This window comes from Ascaphus truei, chromosome 13 (assembly GCF_040206685.1).
Source record: "Ascaphus truei isolate aAscTru1 chromosome 13, aAscTru1.hap1, whole genome shotgun sequence".
Taxonomy (NCBI): domain Eukaryota; kingdom Metazoa; phylum Chordata; class Amphibia; order Anura; family Ascaphidae; genus Ascaphus; species Ascaphus truei.
The window spans coordinates 1,273,046-1,285,857 of NC_134495.1; the positions used below are offsets into that span (position 1 = coordinate 1,273,046).

Genomic DNA, 12,812 nt, shown 5'->3' on the forward strand with positions numbered 1-12,812 from the left:
TCTCGGAACCACAGACTTAGAAATCGCCAGCTCATATACAGTGCATAAAATATATTTATATATATACCCTTATACACCATTTAATAAAAAATATCACAAAATTCTTCTAAGTCCCTCGGGAAGAGTGAAAGACGCGCACGTTCATTTTCAGAGCTCCTAGACCTTCCTATAAGAAGTTAGCCAAAAAGTAGCTTCGAAAAACGCTTAGGTTAAGTTTCAGAGTTGCTTCTAATGTACCAAAGCTGGACTTAGACATAATTTCACTCCACAACATTATGGCTGGTTGGAGACAGTCCGAACCACAAGTACCGGGTCCATGGTTCTGGCCGTATACTGGGGGGGACGGGGACGACTCCCATTAACCCCTGACTATACCGGGGATACGCTTATCACAATGCCTTTCTGGTCTGTGCTGAAGCAGGCATTCTGGCAGCCAAGTGGCTTGACCTTTATTAGTGAGCCTGGTTACCCCCTCTCGGAACCACAGACTTAGAAATCGCCAGCTCATATACAGTGCATAAAATATATTTATATATATACCCTTATACACCATTTAATAAAAAATATCACAAAATTCTTCTAAGTCCCTCGGGAAGAGTGAAAGACGCGCACGTTCATTTTCAGAGCTCCTAGACCTTCCTATAAGAAGTTAGCCAAAAAGTAGCTTCGAAAAACGCTTAGGTTAAGTTTCAGAGTTGCTTCTAATGTACCAAAGCTGGACTTAGACATAATTTCACTCTCACAACATTATGGCTGGTTGGAGACAGTCCGAACCACAAGTACCGGGTCCATGGTTCTGGCCGTATACTGGGGGGACGGGGACGACTCCCATTAACCCCTGACTATACCGGGGATACGCTTATCACAATGCCTTTCTGGTCTGTGCTGAAGCACGGCATTCTGGCAGCCAAGTGGCTTGACCTTTATTAGTGAGCCTGGTTACCCCCTCTCGGAACCACAGACTTAGAAATCGCCAGCTCATATACAGTGCATAAAATATATTTATATATATACCCTTATACACCATTTAATAAAAAATATCACAAAATTCTTCTAAGTCCCTCGGGAAGAGTGAAAGACGCGCACGTTCATTTTCAGAGCTCCTAGACCTTCCTATAAGAAGTTAGCCAAAAAGTAGCTTCGAAAAACGCTTAGGTTAAGTTTCAGAGTTGCTTCTAATGTACCAAAGCTGGACTTAGACATAATTTCACTCTCACAACATTATGGCTGGTTGGAGACAGTCCGAACCACAAGTACCGGGTCCATGGTTCTGGCCGTATACTGGGGGGGCGGGGACGACTCCCATTAACCCCTGACTATACCGGGGATACGCTTATCACAATGCCTTTCTGGTCTGTGCTGAAGCACGGCATTCTGGCAGCCAAGTGGCTTGACCTTTATTAGTGAGCCTGGTTACCCCCTCTCGGAACCACAGACTTAGAAATCGCCAGCTCATATACAGTGCATAAAATATATTTATATATATACCCTTATACACCATTTAATAAAAAATATCACAAAATTCTTCTAAGTCCCTCGGGAAGAGTGAAAGACGCGCACGTTCATTTTCAGAGCTCCTAGACCTTCCTATAAGAAGTTAGCCAAAAAGTAGCTTCGAAAAACGCTTAGGTTAAGTTTCAGAGTTGCTTCTAATGTACCAAAGCTGGACTTAGACATAATTTCACTCTCACAACATTATGGCTGGTTGGAGACAGTCCGAACCACAAGTACCGGGTCCATGGTTCTGGCCGTATACTGGGGGGACGGGGACGACTCCCATTAACCCCTGACTATACCGGGGATACGCTTATCACAATGCCTTTCTGGTCTGTGCTGAAGCACGGCATTCTGGCAGCCAAGTGGCTTGACCTTTATTAGTGAGCCTGGTTACCCCCTCTCGGAACCACAGACTTAGAAATCGCCAGCTCATATACAGTGCATAAAATATATTTATATATATACCCTTATACACCATTTAATAAAAAATATCACAAAATTCTTCTAAGTCCCTCGGGAAGAGTGAAAGACGCGCACGTTCATTTTCAGAGCTCCTAGACCTTCCTATAAGAAGTTAGCCAAAAAGTAGCTTCGAAAAACGCTTAGGTTAAGTTTCAGAGTTGCTTCTAATGTACCAAAGCTGGACTTAGACATAATTTCACTCTCACAACATTATGGCTGGTTGGAGACAGTCCGAACCACAAGTACCGGGTCCATGGTTCTGGCCGTATACTGGGGGGACGGGGACGACTCCCATTAACCCCTGACTATACCGGGGATACGCTTATCACAATGCCTTTCTGGTCTGTGCTGAAGCACGGCATTCTGGCAGCCAAGTGGCTTGACCTTTATTAGTGAGCCTGGTTACCCCCTCTCGGAACCACAGACTTAGAAATCGCCAGCTCATATACAGTGCATAAAATATATTTATATATATACCCTTATACACCATTTAATAAAAAATATCACAAAATTCTTCTAAGTCCCTCGGGAAGAGTGAAAGACGCGCACGTTCATTTTCAGAGCTCCTAGACCTTCCTATAAGAAGTTAGCCAAAAAGTAGTTTCGAAAAACGCTTATGTTAAGTTTCAGAGTTGCTTCTAATGTACCAAAGCTGGACTTAGACATAATTTCACTCTCACAACATTATGGCTGGTTGGAGAGAGTCCGAACCACAAATACCGGGTCCATGGTTCTGGCCGTATACTGGGGGGACGGGGACGACTCCCATTAACCCCTGACTATACCGGGGATACGCTTATCACAATGCCTTTCTGGTCTGTGCTGAAGCAGGGCATTCTGGCAGCCAAGTGGCTTGACCTTTATTAGTGAGCCTGGTTACCCCCTCTCGGAACCACAGACTTAGAAATCGCCAGCTCATATACAGTGCATAAAATATATTTATATATATACCCTTATACACCATTTTAATAAAAAATATCACAAAATTCTTCTAAGTCCCTCGGGAAGAGTGAAAGACGCGCACGTTCATTTTCAGAGCTCCTAGACCTTCCTATAAGAAGTTAGCCAAAAAGTAGCTTCGAAAAACGCTTAGGTTAAGTTTCAGAGTTGCTTCTAATGTACCAAAGCTGGACTTAGACATAATTTCACTCTCACAACATTATGGCTGGTTGGAGACAGTCCGAACCACAAGTACCGGGTCCATGGTTCTGGCCGTATACTGGGGGGACGGGGACGACTCCCATTAACCCCTGACTATACCGGGGATACGCTTATCACAATGCCTTTCTGGTCTGTGCTGAAGCACGGCATTCTGGCAGCCAAGTGGCTTGACCTTTATTAGTGAGCCTGGTTACCCCCTCTCGGAACCACAGACTTAGAAATCGCCAGCTCATATACAGTGCATAAAATATATTTATATATATACCCTTATACACCATTTAATAAAAAATATCACAAAATTCTTCTAAGTCCCTCGGGAAGAGTGAAAGACGCGCACGTTCATTTTCAGAGCTCCTAGACCTTCCTATAAGAAGTTAGCCAAAAAGTAGTTTCGAAAAACGCTTAGGTTAAGTTTCAGAGTTGCTTCTAATGTACCAAAGCTGGACTTAGACATAATTTCACTCTCACAACATTATGGCTGGTTGGAGAGAGTCCGAACCACAAGTCCATGGTTCTGGCCGTATACTGGGGGGGCGGGGACGACTCCCATTAACCCCTGACTATACCGGGGATACGCTTATCACAATGCCTTTCTGGTCTGTGCTGAAGCAGGGCATTCTGGCAGCCAAGTGGCTTGACCTTTATTAGTGAGCCTGGTTACCCCCTCTCGGAACCACAGACTTAGAAATCGCCAGCTCATATACAGTGCATAAAATATATTTATATATATACCCTTATACACCATTTAATAAAAAATATCACAAAATTCTTCTAAGTCCCTCGGGAAGAGTGAAAGACGCGCACGTTCATTTTCAGAGCTCCTAGACCTTCCTATAAGAAGTTAGCCAAAAAGTAGCTTCGAAAAACGCTTAGGTTAAGTTTCAGAGTTGCTTCTAATGTACCAAAGCTGGACTTAGACATAATTTCACTCTCACAACATTATGGCTGGTTGGAGACAGTCCGAACCACAAGTACCGGGTCCATGGTTCTGGCCGTATACTGGGGGGACGGGGACGACTCCCATTAACCCCTGACTATACCGGGGATACGCTTATCACAATGCCTTTCTGGTCTGTGCTGAAGCAGGGCATTCTGGCAGCCAAGTGGCTTGACCTTTATTAGTGAGCCTGGTTACCCCCTCTCGGAACCACAGACTTAGAAATCGCCAGCTCATATACAGTGCATAAAATATATTTATATATATACCCTTATACACCATTTTAATAAAAAATATCACAAAATTCTTCTAAGTCCCTCGGGAAGAGTGAAAGACGCGCACGTTCATTTTCAGAGCTCCTAGACCTTCCTATAAGAAGTTAGCCAAAAAGTAGCTTCGAAAAACGCTTAGGTTAAGTTTCAGAGTTGCTTCTACTGATTAAAATGCACCTTAAAGCTGCAGTTCAGTCAATATCCTGCATGTGTGTTTTTTTTTAATAAATCAGTTCTGTAGTAAGAAAAAATACTTTTAGCATTTTCTGTTTTTAAAAAAACAACTTTGAAAGACCAATTTTCTTGTATTCTATTTTAACAGCCATTTGCTAAGGCACTGCCCCTTCATGTCCTGTCACAAGCCCTGGCACACCCCTTTGTCAGCCCTGCCCTCCCTCTAGCACTTGTCACTTCCACTGCCAGTCAAGCAGATTATAAACAAATCCCAGCTTTTAATATGTCACCAAATTTCGACCTATCAATACATGGAAAACGAATTGAGCTGCAGCTATACTGTTCTATAGCTAATTAGAGATTGCACACATGAAACTATTGAAGTAAAATAATAAATGTAAAAAAAAAAAAAAAGACTGAACTGCAGCTTTAAAATAGAAGTATTTCTGTGTCTGTTTGATGCCATTCATATGGTATTGTCAGTATAACCTATACTCTGCTGTCCTCTTGTGGCAAGAGGGTAGAACAACAGTTACTTTAAGACGACGTTGCTTCTCCTGTGCACTTGTTGAGCATGAACATGGTGCAAGAAGAGGAAGACTGAGAAACTCTATTAGAAATCCAAAGTAATGTTGTTAATGGGGCATTTCACCTAATATGACCTGTCTTGAAAGTAAACTTCATGTTCTGCCCTTTAACGCATACAACCAACCTTTGCTTTTATTGTTTCCTACAGTAACTGTTTTAATTCAGGTAATTTAGTTTTAAAAGGCCAGATACCTGCAGTAGAGTATCCACGACAGCTCCGACTGCTTATTCCCACTGTCTCCACTCCACCACAGCTCCGACTGCTTATTCCACTGTCTCCACTCCACCGACAGCTCCAACTGCTTATTCCCACTGTCCCCACTCCACCGACAGCTCCAACTGCTTATTCCCACTGTCTCCACTCCACCCACAGCTCCGACTGCTTACTCCCACTGTCCCCACTCCACCGACAGCTCCAACTGCTTATTCCCACTGTCCCCACTCCACCGACAGCTCCAACTGCTTATTCCACTGTCTCCACTCCACCGACAGCTCCGACTGCTTATTCCACTGTCTCCACTCCACCCACAGCTCCGACTGCTTACTCCCACTGTCCCCACTCCACCGACAGCTCCAACTGCTTATTCCCACTGTCTCCACTCCACCCACAGCTCCGACTGCTTATTCCCACTGTCTCCACTCCACCGACAGCTCTGACTGCTTACTCTCACTGTCCCCACTCCACCGACAGCTCCGACTGCTTATTCCCACTGTCCCCACTCCACCGACAGCTCCGACTGCTTATTCCCACTGTCCCACTCCACCGACAGCTCCGACTGCTTATTCCCACTGTCCCACTCCACCGACAGCTCCGACTGCTTACTCCCACTGTCTCCACTCCACCGACAGCTCCGACTGCTTATTCCCACTGTCCCCACTCCACCGACAGCTCCGACTGCTTACTCCCACTGTCTCCACTCCCCTGACAGCTCCGACTGCTTATTCTCACTGTCCCACTCCACCGACAGCTCCGACTGCTTATTCCCACTGTCTCCACTCCACCGACAGCTCCGACTGCTTATTCCCACTGTCTCCACTCCACCGACAGCTCCGACTGCTTATTCCCACTGTCTCCACTCCACCGACAGCTCCGACTGCTTATTCCCACTGTCTCCACTGCACCGACAGCTCCGACTGCTTATTCCCACTGTCTCCACTCCACCGACAGCTCTGACTGCTTATTCCCACTGTCCCCACTCCACCGACAGCTCCGACTGCTTATTCCACTGTCTCCACTCCACCGACAGCTCCGACTGCTTATTCCCACTGTCCCCACTCCACCGACAGCTCCGACTGCTTATTCCCACTGTCCCAACTCCACCGACAGCTCCGACTGCTTATTCCCACTGTCCCCACTCCACCGACAGCTCCGACTGCTTATTCCCACTGTCTCCACTCCACGACAGCCCGACTGCTTATTCCCACTGTCTCCACTCCACCGACAGCTCCGACTGCTTATTCCCACTGTCTCCACTCCACCAACAGCTCCGACTGCTTATTCCCACTGTCTCCACTCCACCGACAGCTCCGACTGCTTATTCCCACTGTCCCCACTCCACCGACAGCTCCGACTGCTTATTCCCACTGTCCCCACTACACCGACAGCTCTGACTTCTTATTCCCACTGTCTCCACTCCACCGACAGCTCCGACTGCTTATTCCCACTGTCTCACTCCACAGACAGCTCCGACTGCTTATTCCCACTGTCTCCACTCCACCGACAGCTCCGACTGCTTACTCTGACTGTCTCCACTTCACCGACAGCTCCGACTGCTTATTCCCACTGTCTCCACTCCACCGACAGCTCCGACTGCTTATTCCCACTGTCCCCACTCCACCGACAGCTCCGACTTCTTATTCCCACTGTCTCCACTCCACCCACAGCTCCGACTGCTTATTCCCACTGTCTCCACTCCACAGACAGCTCCGACTGCTTATTCCCACTGTCTCACTCCACCGACAGCTCCGACTGCTTATTCCACTGTCTCCACTCCACCAACAGCTCCGACTGCTTACTCTGACTGTCTCCACTTCACCGACAGCTCCGACTGCTTATTCCCACTGTCTCCACTCCACCGACAGCTCCGACTGCTTATTCCCACTGTCTCCACTCCACCGACAGCTCCGACTGCTTATTCCCACTGTCTCCACTCCACCGACAGCTCCGACTGCTTATTCCCACTGTCTCCACTCCACCAGGCAGCTCCGACTGCTTATTCCCACTGTCTCCACTCCACCGACAGCTCCGACTGCTTATTCCCACTGTCTCCACTCCACCAGGCAGCTCCAACTGCTTATTCCCACTGTCTCCACTCCACCGACAGCTCCGACTGCTTATTCCCACTGTCTCCACTCCACCGACAGCTCCGACTGCTTATTCTCACTGTCCCCACTCCACCGACAGCTCCGACTGCTTATTCCCACTGTCTCCACTCACCGACAGCTCCGACTGCTTATTCCCACTGTCTCCACTCCACCAACAGCTCCGACTGCTTACTCTGACTGTCTCCACTCCACCGACAGCTCCGACTGCTTATTCCCACTGTCCCCACTCCACCGACAGCTCCGACTGCTTATTCCCACTGTCTCCACTCCACCGACAGCTCCGACTGCTTACTCTGACTGTCTCCACTCCACCAACAGCTCGACTGCTTACTCTGACTGTCTCCACTCCACCGACAGCTCCGACTGCTTACTCTGACTGTCTCCACTCCACCGACAGCTCCGACTGCTTACTCTCACTGTCCCCACTCCACCAGGCAGCTCCGACTGCTTATTCCCACTGTCTCCACTCCACCAGGCAGCACTGTTTTCTATGCACAGGGACCCCCCGCGCCCAGAGACGCCTCCGTATGTGCTGCCGGTTTCTCGGCTCACTTTAAATGTCCAGGTCATGTGGGCCAATAAGAAGCCACAAGGGATGACGTCACGGCTTCCTATTGGCCCAGCCGGAGCTGCTACCGGCATCCCCTTCCAAGGTAAGTATCTCAGGAAGCAGGGGGTCCCCGAAGCTGAAATCAACGCAGTTCAGCTCCGGAGACCCCCGGCTTCAATCCAATATAAAAAGGGTCACCAAGAGTGCTGCTTTAAGGGCACATTCAAATTCCGAGCATGGTGAGCAGATCCCTAACTCTCCAGCTCAACGTTTCAGAGTTAATGAAGAGCTCTGGCACTGCAGGAGCTGGGGTAGTCAATACATTCGGAGATACCAATTACTTTAGGAATCGACTGTCCACATCTGGAATTAGATCTCCGAACCCCTGCGTCTCCCAGGGAAGCTTGTGGGTTTCATATAGTCAAATGTTAAGCGTTCTTTGTCTCTTTCAGGCAAAAAGGGCTGTGCAGAGAGGAGCCACCGCGGTTATATTTGATGTCTCTGAAAATCCGGATGCAGTGGATCAGGTAGGGTATATATATATGTTCTCACTGAGTGTTGGATTGGGAGATGGATGGATAGAAGATGCCCAAGACTCTGTTTGCATAGATAACCCCCACACACATCACACTGTGTATCAGTACTCCACTATTCTTATCTCAAGCGCTGCCACACACCAAAAGGAACTGCTCTCCGTGATCTGTTTAGTGGCTTCAATCTTGGTGGGGTGGCTGCCATTAGAAGAATCGGGCGAGTCCTGTATATTTGAAGTGCTCCTGATTTGTAAACATTCTAAATTGAGACCTTGGAGATACTCGAGTACGTTTGTGCTCTGTATGTTGCATGTTTCATATCTCCTCCTCCTTTCTTTTCCCCAGTCTTGCTGCATGGGGATTGCATTATTTGGCTTAGAAGTTCCCTATTGTAATATCCATGCTGTATACTGCTCTGATTTTCCATTTCTCTGTGCACCGATTTAACACCTAAAACGTAGCGTGATCCGCAGGGAGCTGCACCGTTCTAATAAGCACAGAGGAGAATGCTCTCTACGTTAATATCACGATCTTGATTGTCTTAACCTGGGTGGGAAAAGCTGAGTTCTCTCTTCTGCAGTAAAGGGCTGTTAAAAAAAATGCGTGCAATAACCCTACACCCTGCCCTCATTCTGTCCCACACTCTGTCCCACACTCTGCCTCATTCTGCCCCACACTCTGCCCTCATTCTGCCCACACTCTGCCCTCATTCTTCCTCCCCGCACTCTGCCCTCATTCTGTCCCACACTCTGTCCCACACTCTGCCCTCATTCTGCCCCACACTCTGCCCTCATTCTGCCCCACACTCTGCCCTCATTCTGTCCCGCACTCTGCCCTCATTCTGTCCCGCACTCTGCCCTCATTCTGTCCCACACTCTGTCCCACACTCTGCCCTCATTCTGCCCCACACTCTGCCTCATTCTGCCCCACACTCTGCCCTCATTCTGTCCCGCACTCTGCCCTCATTCTGTCCCGCACTCTGCCCTCATTCTGTCCCACACTCTGCCCTCATTCTGTCCCACACTCTGCCCTCATTCTGCCCCACACTCTGCCCTCATTCTGTCCCGCACTCTGCCCTCATTCTGTCCCGCACTCTGCCCTCATTCTGTCCCACACTCTGCCCTCATTCTGTCCCACACTCTGCCCTCATTCTGTCCCGCACTCTGCCCTCATTCTGTCCCACACTCTGCCCTCATTCTGTCCCGCACTCTGCCCTCATTCTGTCCCACACTCTGCCCTCATTCTGTCCCGCACTCTGCCCTCATTCTGTCCCACACTCTGCCCTCATTCTGTCCCACACTCTGCCCTCATTCTGTCCTACACTCTGCCTCATTCTGTCCCGCACTCTGCCCTCATTCTGTCCCGCACTCTGCCCTCATTCTGTCCCACACTCTGCCCTCATTCTGTCCCACACTCTGCCCTCATTCTGTCCCGCACCCTGCCCTCATTCTGTCTCACACTCTGCCCTCATTCTGTCCCACACCCTGCCCTCATTCTGTCTCACACTCTGCCTCATTCTGTCCCACACCCTGCCCTCATTCTGTCCCACACTCTGCCCTCATTCTGTCCCACACTCTGCCCTCATTCTGTCCTACACTCTGCCCTCATTCTGTCCCGCACTCTGCCCTCATTCTGTCCCGCACTCTGCCCTCATTCTGTCCCACACTCTGCCCTCATTCTGTCCCACACTCTGCCCTCATTCTGTCCCGCACCCTGCCCTCATTCTGTCTCACACTCTGCCCTCATTCTGTCCCACACCCTGCCCTCATTCTGTCTCACACTCTGCCCTCATTCTGTCCCACACCCTGCCCTCATTCTGTCCCGCACTCTGCCCTCATTCTGTCCCACACTCTGCCCTCATTCTGTCCCACACTCTGCCTCATTCTGTCCCACACTCTGCCTCATTCTGTCCCGCACTCTGCCCTCATTCTGTCCCACACTCTGCCTCATTCTGTCCCACACTCTGCCCTCATTCTGTCCCACACTCTGCCCTCATTCTGTCCCACACTCTGCCCTCATTCTGTCCCGCACTCTGCCCTCATTCTGTCCCACACTCTGCCCTCATTCTGTCCCACACTCTGCCCTCATTCTGTCCCGCACTCTGCCTCATTCTGTCCCACACTCTGCCCTCATTCTGTCCTACACTCTGCCCTCATTCTGTCCCGCACTCTGCCCTCATTCTGTCCCGCACTCTGCCCTCATTCTGTCCCACACTCTGCCCTCATTCTGTCCCACACTCTGCCCTCATTCTGTCCCGCACTCTGCCTCATTCTGTCCCACACCCTGCCCTCATTCTGTCTCACACTCTGCCCTCATTCTGTCCCACACCCTGCCCTCATTCTGTCTCACACTCTGCCCTCATTCTGTCCCACACCCTGCCCTCATTCTGTCCCACACTCTGCCCTCATTCTGTCCCACACCCTGCCCTCATTCTGTCCCACACTCTGCCCTCATTCTGTCCCGCACTCTGCCCTCATTCTGTCCCACACTCTGCCCTCATTCTGTCCCACACTCTGCCCTCATTCTGTCCCGCACTCTGCCCTCATTCTGTCCCACACTCTGCCCTCATTCTGTCCCGCACTCTGTCCTCATTCTGTCCCACACTCTGCCCTCATTCTGTCCCGCACTCTGCCCTCATTCTGTCCCACACTCTGCCCTCATTCTGTCCCCACTCTGCCCTCATTCTGTCCCGCACTCTGCCCTCATTCTGCCATACACTCTGCCCTCATTCTGTCCCACACTCTGCCCTCATTCTGTCTGTATTCTGCCCTCATTCTGTCCCGCACTCTGCCCTCATTCTGTCCCGCACTCTGCCCTCATTCTGTCCCGCACTCTGCCCTCATTCTGTCCCGCACTCTGCCCTCATTCTGTCCCACACTCTGCCCTCATTCTGTCCCGCACTCTGCCCTCATTCTGTCCCACACTCTGCCCTCATTCTGTCCCGCACTCTGCCCTCATTCTGTCCCACACTCTGCCCTCATTCTGTCCCACACTCTGCCCTCATTCTGTCCCACACTCTGCCCTCATTCTGTCCCACACTCTGCCCTCATTCTGTCCCGCACTCTGCCCTCATTCTGCCCCGCACTCTGCCCTCATTCTGTCCGCACTCTGCCCTCATTCTGTCCCGCACTCTGCCCTCATTCTGTCCCGCACTCTGTCCTCATTCTGTCCCACACTCTGCCCTCATTCTGTCCCGCACTCTGCCTCATTCTGCCCCACACTCTGCCCTCATTCTGTCCCACACTCTGCCCTCATTCTGTCCCGCACTCTGCCCTCATTCTGTCCCGCACTCTGCCCTCATTCTGTCCCACACTCTGCCCTCATTCTGTCCCACACTCTGCCCTCATTCTGTCCCACACTCTGCCCTCATTCTGTCCCACACTCTGCCCTCATTCTGTCCCACACTCTGCCCTCATTCTGTCCCGCACTCTACCCTCATTCTGTCCCGCACTCTGCCCTCATTTTGTCCCGCACTCTGCCCTCATTCTGTCCCGCACTCTGCCCTCATTCGGTCCCGCCACTCTGCCCTCATTCTGTCCGCACTCTGCCCTCATTCTGTCCCACACTCTGCCCTCATTCTGCCATACACTCTGCCCTCATTCTGTCCCACACTCTGTCCTCATTCTGTCCCGCACTCTGCCCTCATTCTGTCCCGCACTCTGCCCTCATTCTGTCCCGCACTCTGCCCTCATTCTGTCCCACACTCTGCCCTCATTCTGTCCCACACTCTGCCCTCATTCTGTCCCGCACTCTGCCCTCATTCTGTCCCCGCACTCTGCCCTCATTCTGTCCCGCACTCTGCCCTCATTCTGTCCCGCACCCTGCCCTCATTCTGTCTCACACTCTGCCCTCATTCTGTCCCGCACTCTGCCCTCATTCTGTCCCGCACTCTGCCCTCATTCTGTCCCACACTCTGCCCTCATTCTGTCCCACACTCTGCCCTCATTCTGTCCCGCACTCTGCCCTCATTCTGTCCCACACTCTGTCCTCATTCTGTCCCGCACTCTGCCCTCATTCTGTCCCGCACTCTGCCCTCATTCTGTCCGCACTCTGCCCTCATCTGTCCCGCACTCTGCCCTCATTCTGTCCCACACTCTGCCCTCATTCTGTCCCACACTCTGCCCTCATTCTGTCCCGCACTCTGCCCTCATTCTGTCCCGCACTCTGCCCTCATTCTGTCCCACACTCTGCCCTCATTCTGTCCCGCACTCTGCCTCATTCTGTCCTCACCCGGCCCTCATTCTGTCTCACACTCTGCCCTCATTCTGTCCCGCACTCTGCCCTCATTCTGTCCCGCACTCTGCCCTCATTCT

At 50.6% G+C, this 12,812-nt stretch overlaps 1 protein-coding gene across 2 annotated transcripts in view; it reads left to right on the forward strand.

The window, feature by feature from the left end:
- ZNRF3 (zinc and ring finger 3) overlaps positions 1–12,812 on the forward strand; it is a 330,193-nt gene that overhangs the window by 266,272 nt on the left and 51,109 nt on the right. For both annotated transcript variants that reach the window (XM_075568060.1, XM_075568061.1), the window contains exon 3: positions 8,419–8,493. In XM_075568060.1, the coding sequence (XP_075424175.1) occupies positions 8,419–8,493 (75 nt within the window). The remainder of the gene's footprint in view (positions 1–8,418; positions 8,494–12,812) is intronic.